At 33.5% G+C, this 27,901-nt stretch overlaps 2 protein-coding genes across 2 annotated transcripts in view; one reads left to right on the top strand and one right to left on the bottom strand.

The window, feature by feature from the left end:
- Nucleotides 1-1,856: 1,856 nt before the first annotated feature.
- On the bottom strand, nucleotides 1,857-20,977 carry LOC113112333 (geranylgeranyl pyrophosphate synthase-like). The gene is made up of 4 exons (XM_026277800.1): nucleotides 20,631-20,977; nucleotides 16,720-16,814; nucleotides 12,851-12,921; nucleotides 1,857-3,101 (listed from the first exon to the last, which is right to left on the bottom strand). Exons 2-4 carry the CDS (start codon nucleotides 16,790-16,792, stop codon nucleotides 2,289-2,291), a joined length of 957 nt encoding a protein of 318 aa, XP_026133585.1. The 5' UTR covers nucleotides 16,793-16,814; nucleotides 20,631-20,977; the 3' UTR covers nucleotides 1,857-2,288.
- A 1,164-nt stretch (nucleotides 20,978-22,141) lies between these two features.
- The window catches only part of LOC113113214 (AT-rich interactive domain-containing protein 4B-like), a 36,639-nt gene continuing 30,879 nt past the window's right edge, over nucleotides 22,142-27,901 (top strand). The window contains exons 1-2 of the mRNA XM_026279382.1: nucleotides 22,142-22,523; nucleotides 27,143-27,202. Of these exons, the coding sequence (XP_026135167.1) occupies nucleotides 27,197-27,202 (6 nt within the window). The 5' untranslated portion in view covers nucleotides 22,142-22,523; nucleotides 27,143-27,196. The remainder of the gene's footprint in view (nucleotides 22,524-27,142; nucleotides 27,203-27,901) is intronic.

The following is a 27,901-nucleotide window of genomic DNA, read 5'->3' on the forward strand; positions in this document are numbered from 1 at the left end:
ACTCCCGAACTGATTCAAATAATTCGCGATCCTTAAATTGACTCAAATGATTCGCGATCCGCTCCATCTCCCAAACTGGTGTCAGGTCATAGGTGACTCAAATGATTCGCGATCCCGCTACGAACTCCCGAACTGCTTAAATTGATTTGCGATCCCCAAACTGACTCAAATGATTAGCGATCCCATTACGAACTCCTGAACTGATTCAAATGATTCGCGATCCTCAAATTGACTGAAATGATTCGCGAAACCGCTCCGAACTCCCGAACTCATTCAAATGATTCGCGATCCCGCTACGAACTCCCGAACTGATTCAAATAATTCGCGATCCTCAAATTGACTCAAATGATTCGCGAACCCGCTATGAACTCCTGAACTGACTCAAATGATTCGCGATCCCCAAATTGAAGCAAATGATTCGCGATCCCGCTACGAACTCCCGAACTGATTCAAATGATTCGCGACCCCCAAATTGACTCAGATGATTCGCGATCCCGCTACGAAATCCCGAACTTATTCAAATGATTCGCGATCCCGCTACGAACTCCCGAACTGATTCAAATGATTCGCGATCCCCAAATTGACTCAAATGATTCGCGAACCCGCTACGAACTCCCGAACTTATTCAAATGATTCGCGATCCCCAAATTGAAGCAAATGATTCGCGATCTCGCTACGAACTCCTGAACTGAAAAAAAAAAAAAAAAAAATTATATATATATATAAAATATATGAAATTTATTTTGATCAGCAAGGATGTGTTAAATTGATAAAAGGTGATAATAAAGATTTATATTTTAAATACAATTTAATTAACACTTTAACTTATTGGTCAAATAATCCAAAAGAAAGTATCACAGGTTCCAATAAATATGAAGTATCAAAACTGTTTACAATATTGAACAGACTATAGCCTTGCTTTCATTCAAAAAACACTAAATATTTTATTTTATACGTTGTTGATTAGTTGGTAGGCTGTATCCATGCCCTGGGATTTTTTATTAAATCAATCTATATATTTTATATATATATATATATATATATATATATATATATATATATATATATATATATATATATATAATATAACATGAGCAAGAGTATCGAATTTCAACACTGATTGCAAATGTAAATCGAAATGTTGTAAGAAATATCACAACTGAGTTATTTACATTTTTGATAAAAGAGTTTGTTTTTGCTCTATTTTGTCATCAAAAGTAGTTCCAAACAAAGTACAAACAGCAGCGATTCGTTACTGAATGAATCGCGTGTTTGAAAGAATCGGTCAAATGAATGACTCAAATGACTCGCTCATTAAGACGCTAGTGATTTAGCGCCACCTACCGGCGGTTTTAGTTTCAGATTTAAAAGTATGATTTTGTTTTTCCATCATGTAGTTTTTCTATTATAGCTAATAAATATTAATAATCTGCTCCTTAGATTTTAAGAATCATTCATGTTTACAGCACAATACTCCAGGCATTTATAAAACGTGCAGAAATGGAACACACCAGCATAACTGTAATGAGATGAACAAAACCTTACTCTAAACGTAGAGAAATAACTATTTGCAGCTCCGCTCTGTTCTACAGTCATTCTAGCTGTTGCTTCTGCATCTCTTGCACTGATTCGTGGTTGATTTGTTCTGTCATTTCAAAAGGAAAAAAAGATCAGACCTGAAATAGTAAACATAGTAAACATTACTTACTGTATCATGAATAGAATAGCAACTTTTCACACACAATAAATATCTGAATAGTAAATGCAAAGCAACTATCAGAAGTAAATCCACTCATGCATGCAATAGATATCATTTTCTCTTCATGAGAACAGCACAAAACACACTCACAGGAGACTGTGGTGTATGAAAGTGTTTATTCACAGAATAGTGAGTCTGATAAACACACACATAACCGTATATTTGTTCAAAGGTAAAACCCAGTGACCTGTCATACATCACATACGTGAGATCTAATCTGAATTCACGATTTCAGAGGCATCTGAACATCAAGTGGTGGATCGGTCTGTAATCCTGCTCATGATAAACACCAGTCACGAAAACCAATTCAAAAGAATTATAATTTTCTTAAAGCAATGTATTTGCTTTGATTTCGTGGTGAAATAAGACCTTGTTTAAACGTTAAATATTTGTTTAAAGCCAATTACAGTACGCCGAATGACTAAGAGGCTAGTAAAGTTCCTGTCACACTTCAAATGTCGGAAATATGAACGAGAGAAAAAGCAATGCTGTGAAGTCAAAGTAACAGTACTTTAATAACAGAGCAGAGTTATTGTTTCGAAGCCCCGCCCCCGGGTTCTCTCGATTGGCTGGCCGAAGCTCCGCCCCCGGGCTCTTTATACATGCGACTCAGATGCTGCAGCAGAGCCTCTAGCTCTGGATTCCCTCCGAGCTCGGCGATCAAGCGATAGGCTTCAGCTTCCAGATCCAGCAGCGTCTGACGGGTGTAAGCGAACGAGCCCACCTTCTCCAGATAATCCACGCAGTAGCGCTTGATATCCACGTTCTCCGTGCGCTGCCGGAGGATGTTCTGCACCTGCGTGCTCTCGGGATGCGACCAGATGGCGTGTATAGTGGGGAAGGAGAACTTGCCCTCCGTCAGATCCTCGCAGAAGCTCTTGTTTTCGCTGTACTCTGTCGAGTTCAGGTTGGCGTAGTCGTCCCGGATCTGGAAGAAGAGCCCCAGGGTGTCTAAAAGCGGCTTTAGGTCTGTTTTCCAGTGGGAGAAGAGCTGCATGAGGCCCACGGCGAGGCCGAAGAGGCCGCCGGTCTTCTGCAGCACCATGTCGCGGTACTCCTCCTCGCTTGGGCAGGTGTAGGTGTCTCTCCAGTGGATGTCCAGACCCTGACCGCGGTGCAGCTCCAGCAGCTGACGGGTGAAGACGTGCACGGCCTCGGGGTGCTCCAGCGTCAGCACCTTCTCCAAACCCAGGAAGTAGACGTAGTTGGCGGAGTTGATGACAGACGGCACGCCGTAGATGCTGTGGGCCACCGGGAAACCGCGCCGCAGATTAGAGCTGTCTTCAATGTCATCGATCAGCAGACTGGCGTTGTGCAGCATCTCCGTCACCTCGATGATCACCTGCCGAGACAAATATAAGATCATTATGAAAACCAGATCACCGATATTCAGTCTAAAGTCAACTCATGCACACATGCATTTAGCAGATTCAAGCTGGATCATAATACTTCACACTGCAGTATATTATCTAAAAATTGCATTGCACTTGTATTGTGAACAGACAAGTTATATGTCCAACTTTATCCTCATATATCCGGTACACTGACATAAAGTGAGATATATATTGTCCATATCAGATCTCAAATACCTGATTTTATTTTAGTTTAAATTTAAAATGATAATTTTCGTCTTAAATATAGGCCAATTTAAAAACTAAAATTATAACTTTTTATATGCAACAGTAATCCAATCTTAATATGAAGGTCCAATGCTTGAAAAACAGTGAGATGATTTGTAATCATACAATTTATATAATTAATCATTGTGCTAATTCATTATGTATAATAACTACAACTACAAAATATAATTATGCATTCAAATTACTTTTAATCAATTAAAATTATATTGATTATACTGTTATAATTGTCACTTGTGCTCACTTAAATTCATACTTTATAATAAAATTGATATTATGATAATTACATCAATACTATACAAATAACATTCAATTAGGATATTAAAATATTTAATATAATTGCACTTTACATCACTTTTAATATATATATTTTCATAAATTAATACTATTAGAATTACATGTATTAAAATAATAATAAACAGCCTAAATATACACATGCACAGGTGTGCAAATATGGAAAGTTCAGTTAAAACCTAAAATAACCATTCTGCTCTTAACATCAGGGATGTGGATGAAGTGAAGTGTATTCTGAAGCAAGTGTGTCTTGTTTATTTTATTTGTGTATTAATAACTTTCTGCCATAGTGTATGATCTGTACGCGGTCTCGGCTGAAAAGATGGATGTAAACAGAGGCTGAGAGACGCACTGTAATGGATGTGATGACCAGCAGGGGGCAGCAGCTGCTCACACTGCACTAGATAGTGTTTACCATCAGGGTGTGTCTGAATGCACACTCATATCTTGAGTTTTTAGTCAAACTCTGCCCAGATGCATCATGCCACTAGATTTTCAAAGATGCCACGTGCATAACTGCATCTTTGATGTATTAATAGCTTGCACTGTAGGTAAACAATGCTTGACTAAAACTACAGAAGCTTTCAGCTTTCAGTCACCCACAAATACTAATAAAAATAGTAAATGAACATACTTTCCAGAAGGCCAACAATTCACTAAAAATGTTTTTTTTTTTTGTCTTATGAAGTATTCTAATTTGTTGAGAATTGATGGGTTTTTGTTAAATGTGAGCCAAAATCATCACAATTAAAAGAACCAAAGACTTAATCTACTTCAGTCTGTGTGCACTGAGTTTAATACACAAGTTTCACAATTTGAGTTGAATTACTGAAATAAATTAACTTTAACCACAACAACCTAATTTGAGATGCAGCTGTATAATACTCTTAGAGAACATGAGACACTAATAAAGAGATTGAAAATAATTATTTAAAATTTCAAAACAGTAAATTCTAATCACAATTATAAATTAACTTCAAAATATTCTTAAATCTAGAAAAAAAAATCAAAAACATTAATAAATGTAGACCAATATAAATAATAGTACATTAATACTATTAGAATTATATTTTAATCAATTAAAATAATAAAATATTATATCATAAAACAAACTCAATGCATGCCAACTGAAAAGTTATTTTATGCAATTAATTTTATAATTTATAATACTAATTTTACTAATTAAATAATACTAAAATACTACATTTAATACTATTAGAATTACTTGAATCAATCAAATAAAATACTGTATCAATGTTAAACAAAGTCAGTGTAGGACAATTTAAATGTTCTTATTGCAATTTTATAATAATTAAATAGACTAATTAATCATTAAAATGCTAAACTAATACTATAAGAATTCATTTTTATCAAAGTAATAAAATAATATTGTTAAATGGTCAGTGTTGGTCAACTGAAAAGTTATTTTAATGCAATTTTGTAATAATATAATTTAAAATGTTAATTTTAATCATTAAAAACCTACATTTTAAACTATTAGTTACATTGTAATCAATCAACTAAAATAAAATACTATAATTAAACATTCAATGTAGACCAATTTAAAAGTTTGGTTTTTGCAAATCATTTAAATAATTAAAACACTACATTAATACTATTACACTTGACAAAATGATAAATGCAAAATTATTTGTTTTTGCCCCCATTTTTCATGAGCTGAACTCTAAGACTTTTTCTATGTACACAAAAGGCCCATTTCTCTCAAATAGTGTTCACAAATCTGTCTAAATCTGTGTTAGTGAGCACTCCTCCTTTGCCGAGATAATCCATCCACCTCAGAGGTGTGGCCTATCAAGATGCTGATTATACAGCATGATTTTTACACAGGTGTGCCTTAGGCTGGCCACAATAAAAGACTTAAGAATCTTCTTAATGTTTTGTGAATCCGGCCCCTGATCTGTTGCATTCATGAGTGTGACTAGAGATTAAGCGCAAGCCGGCTAAAGATAGAGGAAAAAATGTGATGCTTCAAATCAGTTGAGGTGCTATAGTGATTCAATTAGGGGCAGGAGTTTATATGAACGCATGTCTGAGGGGAACTTACTGTCTTCAGAAAAGTTTATAAAAAAAATTTTCCTTTCATCTTGCCTTTGTATTATGCATATTAAAGTTCATAAGAGCAGCGCTGCTTTGTTTACTGCGGTAACCAAGGAAACGCTTAAAGCTCCACCCGCAGCGGTGCTCATAAGTGCTTTGTTTACAGCGGTAACCAAGGAAACGCTTTAAGCTCCACCTGCTGCAACGTTCACAAGTGCTTTGTTTACAGCGGTAACCAAGGAAACGCTTAAAGCTCCACTCACAGCGGTACTCGTACGTGCTTTGTTTACAGCGGTAACCAAGGAAACGCTTAAAGCTCCACCTGCTGCAACGTTCACAAGTGCTTTGTTTACAGCGGTAACCAAGGAAACGCTTTATGATCCACCAGCAGCTGTGCTCATAAGTGCTTTGTTTACAGCAGTAACCAAGGAAACACTTTAGGCTCCACCTGCTGCAACATTCACAAGTGCTTTGTTTACAGCGATAACCTAGGAAACGCTTTAAGCTCCACCTGCTGGCAGAGAGTGAATCTGCGTCACGTTCAGCTCGTCTGCTGTTTCAGTTTCATGTAGATATTGTTTTATGTATAGTTTCACAAAACTGAAGTCAAACCATTCTGTTTTTGCTTCATATTTCCAAATTATACAATCTAATTTAGCTTAAAAACGGTTCATGTTGAATGTATGCGGCATTTTTGTTTGGATCATCATTAAAATGCAGTGGTTGCCTCTCATTTTAAACGAAAAGGGCACAGACCAAGCCTTATTTTGTTTATATGAAGATATTTATTTAGTGTTACTTATTTTACGTGGAGCTTGTTTTTAAATTTCAAATAAGTTTAGTCATTTATATTATTTTTAAATTGCCATTCAGCTGATGCTTTTATCCAAAACGACTAACAAATGAGGACAACAGAAGCAAGTTTTAGGTTTTAATGTAATTCTATATACATAATCTTACATTTAGGCCTAAATATTTTTTGAGTGATATTTGCTGTGAAACAGGCCCAGGAGTTGATTTTCTTCAGGTCTACATTTCAAAAAGAGCATTTAAATGAAGTATTGTACTTTTAAGGGTTTAAACAGAGACAGTCTTGATCTTTACTTTGAAAAACACTTCATGTGCTGAAGCGACCAGCAGGGTGCGTCAGCGCTGGCATCCGCTTCAAACATGGTGTGTGTAGTGAAAGAAAAACTTCCAGAGGAAAGACAGACATGGAAGATTTCAGAGACTGTAGAACTGCTGAGCGTTTGACCTTAAGAGAAGATCAGATGCTCTCGCAGCGGAGTTAAAGCACATTCACTGTAAACTACAGCTGCATAGTAATGTGCTGGGAGTCCAGCCAGTGTTATGAATCCTGCAAACACACTGCTTAGTTAGATTCTGTCCCTGCAGAGACCCTATAATCACACACACACACACACACACACACACACACGCACACACACGCACACACACACACACTCGTCGGATTCACCATACATCAGTAAGAACAAGCACTGCTTCTTCAGTCTTAAAGCATTTTACAATCAGTAAGCTAGAGATCATAACCGTTTTTTTGTCTGCCTTCAAGAAACATTACATCATCCAGCGATGACATCAACAGAGTTTCTGCTTGCTTTCAGATGTCCTGACTGTTTTCCAGATGAACGTTTAGATATTTGTAGTGAAATAAGGCAAATACACTGATTAAGAGCAAGATTCTATTGTAGCGTGAAAGCTAAACAAATTAAAACAATGATTTATAAAAAAATATATCCATCATTTAATCCAAAGTGTTTCTGTATAAATGATAAATTATTTAAATCGATACAAATAGTTAAACTATGCCATGATCTTTATATACACAAATATAAAAGGATAAAACAAATAAAAAAATATAAGTATTTATAATTTATAGTTTCAGTCTCATACATTTTAACTAACTTTTTACAGCTAGCAATATTTCAACCATGTTTATACATTTTAAATTAATGTAACACTTCACAATGTCACAATTTATGCTGACTGTAAGCAACTAGAAAAAATAATTTTGAAAATTTAGATTTAAATGATCAAATAGATGCAACAAATTAAACTATGCTATGGTTTTATATAAATATTTAAATAGAAAGTCAAATAAAATAAATATATTAAAAGAATAAATAAATTAAAAGTACAAATATAAATAAAAATAACCACAAAGTGGTTTATAAATAAGTAATTATTTTATGCAAAACAGAAAAGTTGTTCCTTTTTGGGGTTAAAAAGAGAAAAAGAAACCACAACAACCTGGACTTGTTTTTGTAAATTTCACCCATTTTTATTTGGTTGTTCTGTCCTCTGACTGAAGTGTAGTGAACTCCTCGATCCAGTGGATAAATGTTTCTGAACAAACTCACAAGCTATTAAGATTCACCAGCTTTCCCAAAACAATTCGGGAAAACAGAATTCCAGCTACTTTGAACTAAACTAAACTCTAATCTAAACGCACACAAACACAAGAGAGACTGGGCCAATGCGTCCTCTAAAGATAAATAATGCTCAGCAGGAAACAGTCAGAAAATCAACACTCGTGAGGAAACGGTGACACTCTTCAATGCACCTCTGAATCCTGAGCTGATATCAAAGGCGTTCTTTCTATTTATAGATTCAGTGAAACGTGAGCTGAAGTGAACGGTGAATGAGAAGCGAACTGTTGGCAGGCGTCAGTGCAGTGTGATGTGGTCACGAGTGATACAGCGCATGCTGACGGTTCAAGAAGAGTTTACAGGGAGATAGATTCATCTGGGAAATAGGAGTAATCATCACTTGACTATCAAGCAGTCCATGAATAGAAAGCATATTAATCATTTAATCAAAGTATCAAATAGTGGTCGACCGATATATCGGCCTTTGCTATATATCGGTCGACCACTATTTGATACTTTGTTATTGTATATTTGTTATTTTTCAAATATCGGTATCGGCCAATAAATTTTTTCTGCTTGACCGCTGTGTTCCAAGCGGGACTTTTATTTTGACGGTGCGGAGAGCAGAAGCGTCTGAGCACACAGCGCTCGCACTCTCTCTCATTCGTCGTCGTCATTAACAGTTCTGTCTAATACGGATAGAATTCGGTCTAATAATCAGATAGAACGGTTAAACAAAGAAATTAATTTATACAGAAAGTATTAATGATTGCTTTTATTTAATTTTACAAATCTTGCAAACTTGGAATCCAGCTGTGAGATCTTGTTAAGTGTGTATTCAGCAAGATCACATGTCATCTAAAGTATAAGCATGTTTCTTTTACACTTATTTTTTTAATCCATTGTCAAATTTTCTAATTTCTTAAATAATAATGATAGTAAAAAAATAATAATATCGGCTTTATATCGGCCCCCTGCTTTCCAAGATATCGGCATCAGCATCGGCTGTCAAAAAACACATATCGGTCGACCAATAGTATTAAATATGAGTGACTAAATGTTTCACACTTGACTTTTGACCAGATATAGATTACTACTTCCATATCCAAAATAAAGACAAACGAATGATCCTCCACTTCGTTAAAAACAAACCAAATGACTTCTGACGGACGTCTTGAAAAAGATTCCCGCCTGCCTTACTGCAAACACAAGCATTAAAAAAATAAAAAGATCTTGCATTATGAACATGAAGCTTGTTGGAAAGATAAAAAATTTAAAGCCCTGTAAAACCAGCCTGATGTAAACAGATCTATAGAGCTACCACTCCATCAGTTAACATCTGGAGAAGACGTTTTTAATGAGTCTATAATCCATAATAACACTCCTTCCAGTGAAAAAGGAGAAAGTGTTATTATGGACTCGCATTTTAGTAAAAAAAATGTTCACTGATGGACTGGAGTGCTGTGGATTACTTGTGAGACTCATTCTGACGGCACCCATTCACTTCAGAGCAAGTGATGCAATGCTACATTTCTCCAAATCTGACGAAGAAACAAACTCATCCTGATCTCGGATTGCCAGTTTTCAGCAAATTTCCATTTTTGGGTTATAAAAACAAACCGATTATCCAATGAGAGAAAACTCACACTTGCTTTTACCATCAACAGCAGATAAATCATAGTGCATGGAACCAAACCTGGAACTGATGCATAAAAATAATAATCACTTAACCCCTTCAGTGGCTCTCAAATGATTATCCAATGATTTAAGTATCCTCCTCGCCAACACAACTCAATGCTGTGCTAACAATATGCCATTGACAATATCTAATAATCACTGCAAAGAGTCCTCCTGTGTTAATGGGATTCCTCATGTGTTGGTCAGCGCTACAGAAATCTGCAACGCTGGAGAGAAAACAGCTGGATTGCCAAAAAATGAATTGCATTTGGATTTTTCCCACTCAGAGAAAATCCAAGCAGTTTCTGGTTTCCAGCTCTTGTATGTAGAGCCCTGCTCAGAGCACTGTGTGTTGCTGGCGTCAATATAAGAAGGGGTTTAAAGAGATTTCGCCTTTTCATACACACATAACCCACCAAACATTTTCTCTGCTAACAGGCTGCATGTGTTTGAAGATCAAAAGCAGGTATAAGAAGATATTCAGATCTCATATCTGGTCATCTAAACAATTTAAAAAGGAATTCAATTACATCTGTTGTTGCACATTTAAAAACAACTGCACGTGCAAACGATAGCTTTGTGTGAGAGACGGACCCACATTTAAGACAATCATCGATGCATTATTATACATTATTAAACTTGCTGAGTCAGAACCAAAGTAGGGGTCAATGTTACAGAAACAAAGCAGTAAATATAAATACTTGGCACATTTCGCACAAATATACCTCGCCTTAAATAACACTCTTCTGTACTAATGGTCCAACTGGGTCAGAAAGAGAAAAGCTCTTACTGCAATGCCATCAAAGCTGCCACAAACAGGTGCAAGACATATTAAGGCTTTTTTTTTTTTAAATGAACACAAATGTGGGTGAGATTTGAGAGATGTGGTAAAAGATTATTATTCAAAGACTTAATTTCCATCTGTTCCTCACACAAAGTTAACATACTTTATAACTTAAGCAACCGAGGCATACAGACTCATTTTATGATTTGCTTTACAATAATAATAATGATAATATTACATAGTATTGTATTATTATTAATAATTATATGAAGATATAAAATTATATAAACGTAAACATTGTGTATAATACAGTATTACTTTTTACACCGTATTAACTGTATTACTCTTATCTTTATATAATAGAAAAATATATTATTAAATATTTTTTAATGTAAAGGTGTATATACAGTATTAATTTCTACACCGCAATAATAATTATAATAATAAATTGCTGTTATTATTATAAAAAATTATATAATTTTAAGATTAAATGCCAATACTAATATTAATAAATGAGTTTTTTTTATATTGAGAGAGATTTAAAAAAAATTTAAATCATTACAATATTTCAAACTTTAATACAATAATAATAAAAAACTAACACCATTATACAGTAATAATAATTAACGAGAATCACTGGGAATAATGGGGAATTAAAAAAAAGATTTATATAATAAATGCAATTAATAACACAAACTAATTATTATTATTAATAAATAAATAAATATATATAAAAACTTGGATATTTTAGCAAATTTTCTTTATTATTTCTTTTTATACAAAACACAATGACATGAGTGAAAATGACAATAATTCCTGGCAGAACCTTCCTTTAAATGCTTTATTTCTCTCTGCTGTAACACGAGTGCCGTCATGAGCGCCTCGACTCGATCTGAAGGGGCTGGATGATGTGATGGTTGAAAGCTAAAATATATTTGCTTTGATCATTTTCAGTCTCTGCAATGTCAGTGCAGTGCAGAAACACAACAAGACAAATCAGAAAATAGCCAGATTGCACAAAACAAAAGTTTTGCATGGGAGTTAGGCTGCGAGTGCAAACCGGGTGTAGGAATGATCGTGGGCCTTCTGTACGGACCGTAACTATACTAAAAAAAGCCAAAACCTGCCAAGGAGGAATTGGTGATGCAACTACACCACCATGCATCACACAAAGCAACTCTCTCAATTGACAGATATTTAAAAGTGAGCATGCAATCTGATGAAATGACTAGAAATCAATGCTTATGCCGTGCAAATTGAGGTTATGACATCACAACCACCTGACCAATCACATTTACACATCAACATCCTAACAGTGCGTTTACATATAAAAGCTTAAGGTACAGCAGCGATTCAGAAAATGATCTGATGAATCATGTTAAACATGGGGAGCATGTTGTGTGAGAACATCTCTTCTCTTAATTAGTCAAGTGACACAGTAGGTTAAAAACTGAAATAAAAACCAACACACATTATGGTAAACCTAACAGAAACCTCAGATGGCAGAGAGAAGATACGGTGAGGAACAGACACTATCGAAACTAAACCAGTCGATAACATGCACAGAGCTGTGGACGCCTGTCTAAATCAAACTAAATCAAATAAAAGAATAAACAATGAATAAATCAAATTATATAAAATCTATAAATAAAACAAATAAACAAAATAAAAATTAAAAAATATAATAAAAATCACACAAAATATAAAAAAGGGTAATGGCAACTTTTTATTCTCTATTCTTTTTGCGCAGAATTTAGTTTTACCTTTATGAGAAAAAAGTATGAATTGAGCAAGTGGCAGTTACCTTTTCCTTAAATTCTTAAACTGAACAGATGTCACACCTCCAAAAAATAAATAATATTACAATATTTTGTAATATAAATTAAAATATAAAAAAAATTAAACCACAACAACACAAAAATAAGTAATGAAAGTCTAATGAAGATCATTGAGGAAAAGGAGAATTTTAAAAACTGCAACAAATAATTATATAATGTATATAAATGTTGCTTTGGATAAAAATTATTTAGATGATTCAGTGTTTGATAAAAACATCTGCTAAATGCATAAATGAAAACTAGCTTTCAATAACTAATATGAACGGTGGAATGGGGTGAAAATGTTTTTTATTGGGATTCATGAACTGCTAATTAATCACATTACAATAGAGAGTATTTCATGAACTACAGCCGAATTCAAAGAACTTTGTTTCTCATCTCTCTCTCTCTTATTAAACTCTGAGACGCTTTACCTGAAGCTTGTCCTCTGGGACGTTGAGCCAGTGGTTGAACGCTTGCGAGAGTTTCGTTCGGACTTGTTTTCCTGTCAAAACAGAGAAAATAGTTTCTTGTAGTGAAGCTTTTCAACAACAGGAAAAAAAAGATTTGAAAAAGGCATTTCTTACTCCTTTTGGCAAAAACAATCTGCACCCAGACAAGCTGAGAGGAATATTAATATATGTTTATCTATAGATATACAACATACAAACTGAAACCCAATGATAATTGCAAAAAAATCTTTTTTTAAAGTTAATTGAACTGTAATTGAACTGTAATTGAACTGTTTCCTGAAATATCAAATAAAACAGAACTTGCATTTTATAAATTATTTCAGCTAGTTTGAAGTACTAAAATAAACTAAATGTACTAAAAACAAATCAATAATGTAGACATAATAATTAAAAAATGATTTTAATGAATTTCAATTCCTGATAAATTCTATCAACAAAATTCCAACAGTTACCTTACTGACTTTGATAATTGAATAAATAAATTAAATTACAAATAAATAACCAATTTATTATTTTTACTTATTGTAATTTTTATTACATCTTATCAATTAATACAAATAAAATGAGTCATTCATTATTTATTTATTCTTTTTAAATTTGACTTTTATATTAAACTTTTACAGTTATATTACTTATTTGGTTATACAAACTGAACTTGTAATGTATTTATTGTAATTTAATTTTCTAAATGTAATATTACACAAAAAAATAAAGATTTAAAATAAAAATGTTGAAATTATTAGAATTGAAAAAATTCACTATAATATAATAATGATTTAGTTACATTAGTTACACAGTTACATTATTGATTTTGGTTATAAAAACAATTTATTTGTAATATATTTTATTATGCATTTAAAAAAAGGTAATTACATTTTTACAATTATAAAATTTCACGATAATATAGTAACAATTTCAGAGTTACATTAATTGACTTATAATTTTTATTAAATTAAATTTTTACAAATAAAATGACAATTTAAAATTAAGTCACTTATTTTTTTTAAATAAACTATAATAATATAGTAACATTTTCACAGTATACATTACTTATTTAGTTATACAAATTAAAAATTGTAATTTAATTTATTGTAAAATAACTAAAAATCATTTTTTTTTTATTGAAAAACTTTACACTATAGTAATTTATAATAGTAATTAAGTAATTTATATTTTTAATAGTGATTGAATGGTGACAATTGACTGGCTATAAAATGTATAATAGATTTTATTTTACTTAAAAATAAAGAATGTAAATTATTTTATTTTAAATAATTTTTTTAATGGAAAAGCTTTTTATATTATAGTAACCATTCCTCTAAAGCAGTGGGAATAACTAAAAGAAAGCAAGAAACAAATACCAAGAGTAAACGTCTGGATCATTGCATTAATGAGAAATTATAATTCTATTGATTCTGGGGTGAAATGTGACCTGGACTTGTTTTAATGAGATTCACCCATTTAACTGTGAGTTAATGACCTCCTGGCAGTCTCTCTCGATCTCTTCACATGTCTGTTTTCTACTGTCGAGTTTCAGTTCCTCTGTGATTACTTCCCTGACCTCTGCAAAACTAGCCCAGAGGAGCCGGGTCTGCTCGTACTGTCACGAAACATCATGAACATTGCAAGAGGACAAGTTTCTCCTCGAGCTCTCAGACCGAATATTAGAAAAACTCCTTCAGTCAGCAGGGGTTTACTGTAAATACAGTTTAAACACTCAATAGAAAGACCAGCATAGAGATGTGGAGGAGAAGGTTTAATTCTGCAAAATAGGAAATGCATGTAGAGCTAAATTTAAATTTCTGTCACTGACAACTTCAAGAATGCTTTAAGAATGTCATTAAAAAAAAAAAAAAAAAAAAAAAAAAAAAAAAATTCAGTTTCAATTAAAGTATTTAGACAGGACTATTACAGTTCTATAAAACTAAATCTTAAACCATACAAAAAAAACTATAATAATAGTAGTATTAATAATAATAATAATAATAATAATAGACCTTTTCAGTTAGTCCCTAAAACTAAAAAAAACATTAAAAACATTAAAATATGAAAAATCCTAGTTATTATTTAAGCTATCTTGAAGTACTAAAATAACTACAACTTAATGAAAACTAATACATAAAAATGAATAAACACTGAAAAAATGTTTTAATGACAAACACAAACTAAAAAAGTGAAAACAGAATATAAAACTAAATTCCACGGTATCTTAAGAAGTTTTTATCAAAACATTTAAAGTTAAATAAAACCATAAAAACATTTTCATTACTTGAAATAAACGTTAATTGAAAATGAAAAGACTAAATCCTTAAACATTTTATTTGAGCTATTTTGAAGTTATAATTAAAAAGAAAACTATATGTAAAAAAATAATAAATTAAACAAAATATTAAAAATGACAAATATATACTAAATCACTAACTAAAATTAAACTGAAAATGGAACATATACAAATAAAATCTAATTCAAAATATTAACAAAAACTATTACTATATCAATGATACTAAAATAACACTGGACAGTAAAGTACAACAATACTGAAAAATGACAACATGAACTCATGAACTATAAGCGTACATCATAGTAACGCATCATACGAGACAGTGCGCAACTTCTAAAAAGATAAGACGACTCGTGTCTAAAAAAGCACTGACAAGTCATGAGGAACAAAACCTTAAACATCAAACATGACTCTTACGAATCTCATATTTGTCCTTTCTCTAATCCCTCTGTTTACAACATGCTTCATGAAGCGACAGCAGGAGCAGCTAATAATAGACACATGATATATTGTCATTTATTGTGCATTGTGCTGACTGTAGACTTCCTGTTTGACTGCAGCTGAGCTCCTGTGATCATGCTTCTGTTACTAAATGACATGAAATGTCAAGCAGCATCCTGCTGAGCTCCACATAAATCACTGTTTATAGGGCTGTAACTATATATCCTGTCACCATACAGTATATCCACAATGAAAAACTGCAACAATGTTTCGCTGATGTAATTTAATTTGCCATCATATTTGGTAATGGCACATAAAATGCGGTGAACCCACTCATTTGAGCTTCCATGTTAATAACTAATAAACGGAGAAAAGAAAATGCATTATCATATTTATGTATTATTTACAAATTTATCATATGTATTGAATCATGGCACATAAATATGGTAAACACCGAAGGTCACACATTATTATTAAACAATTGAAAAACAAAATGCATCATTAAATAAAATGCGTTACAAATATTGAACATGGTGCATAAAATATGGTAAACCCAGGTCACACATTCGAGATTCCATGTTAATTACTACTACTGGATGAAAATAAAATTCATTATGTCATATAATAAAGTTTGTCGATTTAATAAATATATAATATTTTATTTATTTAAATAACATTTACCATGATGGATGGATGCAATTTATTGGACTATTGAAAAATAACACCCATTCACTTCCATTATAAATCTGGGAAGAGCCAGGACATTCATAAATACAACTTCGACTGGATTTGTCTGAAAGAAGAAAGTCATATACTCATTTTGAAATGTATGCCAAGAAAACTACTAAAACTGATCTTATTCTTCATTTTGCATATTCAAGACGGCTTGAATTGTGTCTCAAACTTTCAGACAACAAACTAAAATGCAGTCTATTTTCATTCCTGAGTACGTTTGTCCTCGTGTTCCACAGAAGAAAGCCACAGCTTCTGAATGACATGGTGGTGAGTAAATGAATTTGTATTGTGTGTGTGATTTATTCCTTCAGCACCACTGTACTCAACATGCAGCCAAAAATGAATGCGTAATGCCCTACAGATGCTTTCTTACCTGGCAGCTGTAACAAGTACTTGTACGGTTCCAGAAGAATCCTTTCAGAAGTTGCTCTTTCGTCTCCGTCCATGTCTCCGTTTCTACAAAGAAACCTGCGGAGAGAGAAGAAGAGCGCGAGAGTACAAACACAGCTTACACAGAAGGTGACAGCTCAGGATTTTCTCTTATATCTAAACAGCCAATTATTTCTGGCCGAGCTGTCATTGATTTGCTTTACTTTCTAGAAAACTGCTAACATTATGTGCACGGTGTCGGGAAGCTTTGGGGTTTTCCCACAGTAAGCAGGGCTTCATTTGTTCCAGAACAAACCTATTTTAGTAGATCTCAATTTAAATAAATCTTGAAAGAATTTCGTGAAATCTTCAAGTGTCTACAAAATGTAATATCCATATTTAAATACACTACTGGGTCAGTAAGGTTTTTTAAACACTCTTCTACTGCTAACCAAGGCTGCATTTATTTGATAAAAAATACAGTAAAAATTCTAAAATATTATTACAATTTAAATAGCAGTTTACTATATGAATACATGTTAAATTGTATTTTATTTCTGTGATGCTCCGCTGTATTTTCAGCATCATTCCTCCAGTCTTCAGTGTCACATGATCTTCAGAAATCATGAAAATATGTTGATTTACTGCTCAAGAAACAACGAACAGCATTTAATTGAAATAGAAACCTTTTGTTAAAGTATTACAACCTTTTTTTTTTTTTTTTTTAATTAATTTTAATAGTAGTGTACATATTTACATATCATTCATTCCCATGAATTTAACATTTTGACCGGAGACCTTAAAGCTTAAATGCATTGAATTATTTGTTTATTTTGATTATTATAACTAAAAATTTAATTATTAATAGAATATTGGTGTGTTTTATTGCCGTTGCTGCCATTATATAAAAGCAATACAACTCAAGTGGCTTATTACTGTATTAATGATGGCTCACTGTTTTGAAATAATAATCCTAATCCTGGCGACCAGATAAAAAGTTGCCATTTCTAAACCATCAAGTGTTTAATTATCATGTCTATTTAATCACTGCATGACTTAACCACCAACCGAAACCAGCACTTGCATTAGTTGGATGATTTATGTGATTCTCATCCCTACTTACAAACTAAAAAATTCACCAAACTGAGCAGAAACATCAGATCTAGAGTAAATTTGACTGGGTCATTGCATTCAGTGAGTAATATCTCAGCAGCTGAAGTGACAGTTAAACAGTAGATGCAAGTTTAAGCATCAATGGGAACAGTTTATTACAGCATGTCACTGTCATGAAAGCGCAGTGCTTGACTCTTAAACAATTTCACGGACACGATTGACATGATTCTGCAGTCGCATCCCATCACTCAAACATACACGGCCTCTTCTGGGCCTTTTATGCCTCTCCAACTTATGCTTTTATATACTAAATATTTGTAAGGCTATTTGTAATGCTTTCAAAGCGTTTTTTTACACCAGTCATATATCGGTTATCGGTCTACTTGATCTGGCATAATCGTTATCGGCTCTGAAAAACACATGTCGGTCAAATTTTCTGAGATAAAACTAAACAAAAAACAATATAACACACAAAAAAAAAAAAAATCTGTGAGAGAAACAAGCATTCATAGCTTTTAACTAAGGATGGGAACTGTTTAGATTTTATCGATACCGATACGGTTATCGATACTATTTGGTGCAAAAAGATATTAAGTTGTTATTTTATTACTGCTGAACTTTAGCATCTGTATTAGTGTTCTTCAGTCAAGAACAGCGAGTTAATTTTTTCTTTGTGTTTTATTAAATTAATATTAAAGTAACAGTTCACCCAAAAAAGACAATTGTGTCATCGTTTACTCACTCTCAAGTTGTTTTAAACCTGAATGAGTTTCTTCTGTTGAACATAAGTTATTTTGAAGAATGTTTGTTTTCATACTACTATTAAAGTCAGTGGGAACCAACAACTGTTTGGTTGTTCAAAATATCTTCTTTTGTGTTTAGCACAAGAGTAAATGCAAATTAATACAAGTTTGTTACAAAATGATTGAGTAAATAATGACAGAATTGAAATTTTTGGGTGAACTATCCCTTTAATGACAAGCTGCAGTATGTTTAGTACTGTCCCTTTAAGAGATGCACGCACCATTTCTCTCTTACCTGTTTAAGACATAATTAACTGTGTTTATATGCAATCCTTGTGCGTTTTTGACAATATTAGAACAATCGCTGTATGTAACTAAATAATATAATATAATACTAATATAACTAAATAATCAGGTGTTGTTTTACTGGCATATGTTAGGTTTTGTTAGTCAATATTTCATTATATTACTAGTGTTGCCACCTCAGTTCAATATTACTCTACTGCATACATTGCATCTGACACTGGTGTCGCTTAGCTTTGTAATGAGAGCCCAAGCTTTCAAACGTTTTCACTCTCGCTGCAATGACTGACTGCAAACGCGCACACACACACACACAGCACATGTGCATGGATATCACACAGACGTCGAGCAAACGTCGGCCACATTATAAATATAACGTCGGCCACATAATTCAGTTAAGGGAAAAGTCAAGCAGCAGCTTCTAATTCATTGTTAACATTAAATGTATACAGAGATAAAACAATGCAAGTATCGATATCAGTATCGTTTGTCCTGAAGCTTATCCGTACTCCGGACTCGACCCAATTACGTATCCACCCCATCTTGGTATCCATCCCTATCTTTAACTGCTGGTTTGGGGCCCAAAAATTGGTCACAGTTCGGTTATGATAAGGTCAAAGATGGCATGGAAGAAACTAACAAACTAACCATGAAATCGTCCAGTTAAAATTCCAGAAAATCTACATTTCAATACAGAGGGAAAATAAATGTTGTCTTGACTCTCTAATCCCTACTATTGAAAAGAGACAAAGCAAACACAAAACACTGGCGAGCAGCTTCTTTGATGCTTTCACTCTCAATACAGAAAAGATCTAGGATGAAAGGAGATGATGCGAGGGTCTAGATCAGAGGAGGTCTTTCCCAAACCACGTTTTAGACATAGAAACAAGATCAGCATCTCAATGTGGTTTTCAGATGGGATTTTCCTCATGCACGTGATGAAAACATAACCAGACGGATCATAATACATGATTCAACAACGGCTCTCCATCCTCACTCCATCCGCTTTCAACACGTGGTTCGGAAGTGAAAGCCATGATGTATTAATAAACACACACTGACACTTCTTTACCAAGGAACGGTGTAACACGTCTTATGTGCTAAATAAAACCGTTTAGCACAAACAAAAAGATGATCTTCATAATCAAACTTGCTTTTATGATGTAATTGTAGCGATTATTTTTAACTAAATATAATATTCCTAGCTAAATTAAACAAACACAAATGTGCAATTATTAATAAACAGTCAACTACAATAACATTTACATGTGCACTTATAATAATAATAAAATAAATTAAAATGACGTCTTTATTATTAATGTTACTATAATTGTACATGTCTGTTATTAATATTTATATTTATAAATGTACATTTTAACAACAAAATACATTACAATAACAGGTCACTATAACATAACTTGTCTGGTTTTACTTAATATAATTATTACTATTATTGTGAATTTATAATATAATAAAAATAATAATAAATATATAATTTACAAATTAATATTCATAACTAATATATAATAACATAATAATAATAATAATAATAATAATAATATTTAAAACCCCTTTAAATTATCATACATGTACGTATTTATTATTATTATTGTAAATGTACATTTTATAACATCAAGTTAATAAATTACAATAACGTGTTATTAAATGTACATTTATATTAATTACACATTTATATTTAATGATACAAAATGTAATGGTAAGAAAAAACAGTCAAATAAAATGCTGCCCCACCCACCTTTCAGATCGATAATCCGCACTTTATCACTTCCGCTTTCGTAATCCAGTACGTCACTCAACCGCTTTCGATTTTTTCCCAGATTTTCCCATACCTCGCTAGCATTAGCCACTTAGCCAAACACGACAATTTGAGTCCACTTCAATTCACAGCTCATTAAATACAAGATCCAAACGGCGAATTATCATCCTTATTCCTGTAATATCTCATTAAATTAATGTCAAATAGATTTTAGGACGCGCCAGAGAGCCTTTAGACGATCTGTCACGTCCGGGTTTGACAGGAAGCTCACTCATCCCTGCTGCTCTCGCTTAAATTTGCTATCGCCATGGAGACCACAGTGCGCAGGCGCGGGAGGTGGGCGGAGCCTAAAGAACACCGCATTTAAATCTAGTAGATTTCTGTTTGGTCTGGCAATATATGATATTTAAATGTATAAAATTAAAGACTCGGTTCTCTGAGATATATAGATATATATATTCCTTAGTTATTCCCTGTAGTTTCTTTTTCTGTTTGTTTCTTTCGGTGCTATTATGAATGTAATTGATGATAGTTGAAAACACTGCGATCCTCTACTGTTCTTATTATACACAAAAAAGCATGCCTTTTATATATATATATATATATATATATATATATATATATATATATATATATATATATATATATATATATATATACGAATATAAAATATTTAACTAAGTATTTAATATGTATTAAATATTATATATTGTTTTAAATATATGTATATAACATAGAGTAGAATTACGGTACATAGAATGTATAAAATTAAAAAAGAAATTCAACACGGTTTAATTTTCAGCAGATGTTCTCTTTCACCAAAAATGGAAATAAGTGCATTTTGAAATTATGTATGGTATTTATCCTGCTAAGGAATTTCTGAGATTAAGATTTAATTTGGATTGCAACATTTTGTCAATTCTGTAATGATGATAATTAATTTTGGACTGAAGTATGTAACAAAAACAAAGAAAGTCTGTTTTCCCATCGGTTTCTTGGGGTATGGTGAAAATTAGAGTAAATTTGGAGGAAAAAAAAAGTCTAGACTTCGTTGTAAATTGTTTACTTCTCACTTTAAAATACTTTATTCACAAAGTTTTGAAAACAAAAATTATTTTAAGGACAAAAAAATGACACCGCGTTTTATTGCCTCGGGAAAATGGCTAAACATTAAGGACTCGATGATTGTTTCTTTATTTTATTTAAATAAACATTTAGAAAAAAAATATTATCAGATGATTAGCAGGCGCTTGAAAGTGGGCGGAGCCTGAAGATACTATTGAACTATTGGAAGTGTAGTTCACGTCGTCATTGTGAGGGCCATCGTCCCAGTGATCGCGGAACGCGGGACTCACATTAAAAAATACAAGTCCCATGTGTCTTCGCGATTTAACGGTTTTCTCCGATTTCAACGTCCAATAGAAATCGAACGGGGCGGTCTGTGTCAGTGTTGCCAGGTCCGCGTATTTTACCCCGTTGCCGCGTTTCGTTTTTTATGTTTTCTGGTTGAAACGACCGCAATAATGTGATATTTAGCAACTAAAATGTGAATTTCAGCAGGAGACCCCTATTTTATCTGCTCCGGAATGCGATTCGCTTCGGTTGAAACCCCCGAAACGCGACTAGGCTAGTTTTGAGTATCAACTGGGCGGGTTTTGTTGTGAAAACCTGGCAAGCCTGGTTTGTGTATCCTTCAGTCCGTTTCAGAAGCGGAGACAGGATTACCACAGAAAACGATCGAGGAGCGATTTTGTCGGATTCGCATCCTTTCCTACATTTTCGGACGACGTTTCCAACGCTGACTGTCGATGGTTTCCCCGCTATTCTCCAATGGATTACTAATTTAACCGCAGGAACAGCAGGTTATATCAGGTAGGACCTTCATGTTCAAGTCAGATAATGGAGACGGAGATCGAGCGAGCGAGAACCGCGCCGCGTCGAGCTTCCAAATCAGCGCTTCTTAACAAATAATCGCGCAGATCGCCGTTTTGACCGCGAAGCTGTGGATTGAAGGTTTTTTCCTAACCTTGTTTTCGACGTTAATAGCGCGTCTAAACGGCGGGGGAGTCTCTGATTGTCTTTATTAGCCGATGCAGCAAGATTGACCAACTTCAGGCTTCATCTGATGTTGTGTTGGAATTCGCAAAAAGACTCCGCTAACGTTACTTTCTTTCCGCGGTTGATGAGGGGGACACTGCCTTGTTAGATTGGATCCCTTACGTAAGGCTTTGTGCGATTTTTCGACAACAAGCGTTGAAATCTCGGGAGTCTTGACAGGGCAGATGTATGAACGTCGATTGTGAGCACAATAAATCTTTCACTCGCTCTTTTGAACTTCTCCCGCACGTCGTTTCTGATTGCGATCGTTTGAATCAGCTTCGTCGATTTCTACGGATCTGTGAGCCTGAACAGAAATGGCTGTCAGCGAAGACAGTTGCGTTCACGAAGATTAAAGTCTCTTTTTCGACGTTAGGACGCCTGAACGCGACAGTTATTGTCTGAGGTGACTTTGCCGTTAGGGCTCAGAGCGGCGCATTTGTTTTCTATTCTCTCAAATCAGTCCGATTTCACCGACTTACACAAACCCTTTTAGGTTGACCTTGTTCGGATCGTTCATTGTGTCGCAAGCCGTCAGCATTTCCTAGCCTCCATTTAAACACCGTCAGTTCTTTGTCATTTTAACTGTCTAGTTTGCGTGCTTTTTCACCATCAGACTGTGTCTGGCTTTAGTCGCAAAAGCAATGTCGCTATCGTCCCACTTCGTGAAGTCAACACATAATATAGAGCAGACGGCGGATTCCGTTCCTTTGTACGTTCGAAACAGCGCTGAACGTTGCGATGTTATGTCGACGTCAAAGCGACTTGTCTGGCACGTAAATGTCGTCATAATGCTGTAGCGCAGTCGACGTTACGCAAACGCACACGCAGACTATTGTAGTTTATCAACGCCACGCTTAACTTTCTCTAGTAGTTTAACTCTAGTTGTTTTGATCTGCTGACTCCGCAGCTGTGTACGCGAAGAGCTCACCGTTCGTGATCATTACATTTAAACGCCATAAACTCTTAAAGCCTAAAGGTGCTGTAAGCTATTTTTGTTCTTCAAATATCACAAATATAATGTTACCATTACCTGACTGTTATCAAAAAAATCACAAATCTCTTTGACGGAAAGCCACAGGCTCTGTAAACGGGGGAGGGGCCTGTCCTTGTTTTAGCCAATCAGAAACACGCTCCCCGTCAATCGTGTTGCGCTGACTTCGCTGGTATGTCTAAAGAGGGCGGGGTTTGGGAAAGAGGGCGTATTTCAGTTTCATTAAGAAATGTACAGCATTTTGTCCCAAGTAATAATGAATAAAAGGACACATTTAATTCATAAGTTTTCTTAAATGTCATTTTGTAAAAAAAAAAAAAAAAAAAAAAAATCATAAATCCAATCGTAAAATCAAAATCGTGAATCGAATCGTGAGTTGAATGAATCGTTACATCCCTAGCCCATTTCCCATTTTTTTTAAACTATCACCATTGGCAAATAATACAGCAAAGATTGCTAAAGTCAACACATTTTGCTAATAGACCTACCGATTTCTTTGCTGTGAAAAATAACACAATGCTGTCGGTGTCATCTTTCTAAAGTAATTTTTACCCCCATTAATTTTGCTGGAAATCTCAGATGAAAATTGGCATCTTGACCCTCCTTTACAAAATAGTGGATTATTCAGTAAATAAACATCCATGACATTTAGTGTTTTAGCATCCGTCACTATTTATGCTTGTCTGTCTTGAAAAAAAAAAATGAGATTGAGAAGTTCTCTGAAACTCTGAAATGTAGTTGATTAGACAAGGAATGACCAAAATATAAATCAAATAAAATATAAATTGTATTACTATGGACGATAAAGGCTAGCTAAAAAATGTATCAATGATATAATGTTTCATATCATTCGGTATTGATAATTATTGACATTTATAACCTTTTTTAAAACGAAGAACAACATATATTTTTTTTAATTTAAGCACTTTATTTTTAAATTAACCCAATTTTTTGAGACAAACAACAAATATTTTTGTTTTAACAATCAAACACAAAATAAAAATTAAATATCTAATTTCTAATGTTTTATATACATATTAAATATTTGTCTTGTCTCCCGAGACCACAGGTTAGGGTTCACATCTATATTTTTTCACTTGAGACGATAAGTTATTTATTTTTCATTGGCTCAAGTAAAAAAATATAGATGCGAATCATTACCCTAATTATTATTTTTTTTTTTAATTGGATGAATGAAACACTTTGCATCTTTGTTTTATTCGCACCAACATTATTTGATTTTAACATTTTGGAATAATGTATTTATATAAAATACTGTTATTTAGTCTCACCAAATTTAAAAACTACAACGAAAATACTGAATGCTGATTAAGAAACATCTTATTGAATGTGTGTTGATTTGTGTTTTTTGGATTGTAGAACTATTCAGTTATTGCCTTTAATTTCACATGGTTACCTTTAATCTTTTAATTTAAGTTCTATGTTCTATGTAATTTCAACCCAATTCAAAAACAAAAGCTAAATGTGTGTGTCCTATTCTGATTCTGGGAGTCACGATCCATTTCCAAAACGATTCTTAATCTACATTTTTCCCCAATTAATTCTTCTTCTTTGAAAATAAATTTTTACAATTTAACATCTTCAACAAAATTACAGTTACTGTATTTTCCGCACTCTAAGGCGCACCGGATTATAAGGCGTACCTTCAATGAGTGGCCTATTTTAGAACTGTTTTCATAAATAGGGCGCACCGGATTATAAGGCGCATAGAATAGAAGATACTGCAGTCAAACGTTTGACTGGGTCTGCGTTACGCATCCACTAGATGGAGCTGTGCTAAAGAGAATGTCAACATTTTGACAGAGCGCCTTGATCCATATATAAAGCACCCCGGATTATAAGGCACACTGTCTTTTTAGAAAATTAAAGGCTTTTAAGTCGCCTTATCCGGAAAATACGGTATATGCTTTTTTTTAATAGTTGGAATCTCTTTGTCAGTACTGCCATCTTAAAAATTTAGGGTCTGAATCTTCCCTGGTTTCACAATTCAGTTCAATTACGATTATCATTATCAACTCAATTTCACTTAACATTCTCAGTTTTCAATATTACTGCACATGGCTACATTTTCATATGCATTTTATATCAAATTTATTTTGTGCAAAATTAACTATTTATACAAGCACAGCAAGCTATTTTTTAAAACAATTGCTTATTTAAAATAATTGCTCTTTAAGTGTCTGAAAGTTTACAGACAATAGTTGAGGATTTTTTTTCCCCCTCAGCATTGCTGTTTATTACTGATGAACTGGCTGCATTCACGCACAGATGTATTTCGATATCAGATGTTTCGTCCTGCCCTGAAAACATAACTGACTGTGTGTACATCAATTTCGTATAAAAGTATAAGAAAATGCAAGTGCATTAAACCGCAGCATGCATCTACCGTATTTTCCGGACTATAAGTCACACTTTTTTTCTAAATTAATTTGACATGAACCAAGAGGAAACATTACCGTCTCCAGCCGCGAGAGCGCCCTCTCATGGCTGTAGACGGTAATGTTTTCTCTTGGTTCAGCGTATTCCGTACACCGCGTCTTTAGCGCGCACACGTGCCATAAACAAGCTCAGAATCTTTAAAGAGACAATTGCGATGCATCAGAGATTTGATTTTTTTTCTTCTCCCACCCCTAATTGTTACTGTATAATTATGATTGGTCAAGTTTTGTAACTAATTTGAAAATATAATGCTGCACAGTCGACTGGTTGTACGTTCCTTATTGGTCTTTATCGTCTGCAGATGTAAATGTTAATTTAATCATGTATTTGGTTCTTGAGGCTGAATGAAAGTGTGTTTTTATAAACTGCTCACGTACAGTTTTAATGGTTTCTTCCTGCAGCATTATGTACATCTCCATCTCCAGCTGCAGATGTCTTTGCCTCTGGGTTAACTGCACACTTTCTCGCTGCAATCAACTGGGAACATTAGTTATTAGTCATTTATTTGATCTTTTAGCAAACTAGTATAAAGCACTCTTATTACAGTGACCTGATATTAAGAATAAGTAAACTTGAATTGCACAATGGTTGTAGTTAACAAACTAACCTTTTCAACCATTTGATGACCAACCTAGATCTTCAGCTTGTTTAAAAAAAATATTTTAAGTTAAAAAATCTGAACCATTTCTATTTGGAGCAGAGTTTTGGGGAATATTGTTGGGCACGTGTTTCTGTGTACATCTGGAGTATTTCGCATTTCCTAGTATCAAAAAGCCCAGTGTGATGGATAAATATAATAGACTTTTTCTGTGTACATTTGAGATTTCAACAACTGTCCTAGTTAATGTCGGATCAAACATCTCGGCAAAGCAGTCTTTTCCCTCGTCTGTTCAGCGTCTTGCTCTGGTTTTCATTATCAATATGTTTTCATGTCTTTCAGCTGAAGATCTGAAACCGAGTACACTCGAGAGGATCACCTTCACCGTGGACGGAGATGAAGGTAATGGTCTTGAACTTTAGAGCCGCTGTGTAGAGATGATATGGAGCTGGGACTTATGATTTACGTGATGTGGAAAACATGGACATCCAGTCGTAAAAATGGAATTTACTTTAGTTTGGATAAATTAATTAATCAAAAGTAGTTCATTACACTCAAATTAAATTGTGATATGGCCTTGCATTTGTAAATATTAAGCCGCATAAAGACTTTAAATCAGAATCCTAAATGCTCTGCAAATGTGTTGATGAATGGAGTATAACATGAACATGCTCTAAAAGAGTCACTTCCTGAGCATTTTATTAAAACTATAATCATCTAATAAATTAATAAAACTATTTTTTTATATAATAATCATACAATATTTCTTCCATGTTTTAATTTTAATAGTTAACCCCATTTGATTGCCAAAAATTAAGTTATTTTTCAGTTGTTTAGAAAATAAATTAAATTATTGTTTTATGTCTTCATTTGGTAACCAGAAAAATCTAAATACACAACACAGAATTAAAAAAATAATAATTCATAGGGCATAAATGTCATAAATTAAGTTGTTTTGCATTCAAATAATAACATATGATTAAACACAGAATTTGGTGACAATAAAACAGAACGTGAGTAAAACACAAAATATTTCATAAGTCTCTAAAAATGTAATTTTTTTTTTAACTTTTAATATCTTGATGTTAAATAGTACAAGTT

This window comes from Carassius auratus, chromosome 13, assembly GCF_003368295.1.
Source record: "Carassius auratus strain Wakin chromosome 13, ASM336829v1, whole genome shotgun sequence".
Taxonomy (NCBI): Eukaryota; Metazoa; Chordata; class Actinopteri; order Cypriniformes; family Cyprinidae; genus Carassius; species Carassius auratus.

Bases quoted from the DNA above. Each gene is read 5' to 3' on its own strand.
- LOC113112333 (XM_026277800.1), bottom strand. From the start codon at position 16,792: ATGGACGGAGACGAAAGAGCAACTTCTGAAAGGATTCTTCTGGAACCG. The intron at 12,922-16,719 runs GTAAGAAAGCAT...CTGTTTTGACAG, and splicing joins GTACTTGTTACAGCTGCCAG to GAAAACAAGTCCGAACGAAA. The intron at 3,102-12,850 runs GTAAAGCGTCTC...TTGTCTCGGCAG, and splicing joins TCCCAGAGGACAAGCTTCAG to GTGATCATCGAGGTGACGGA.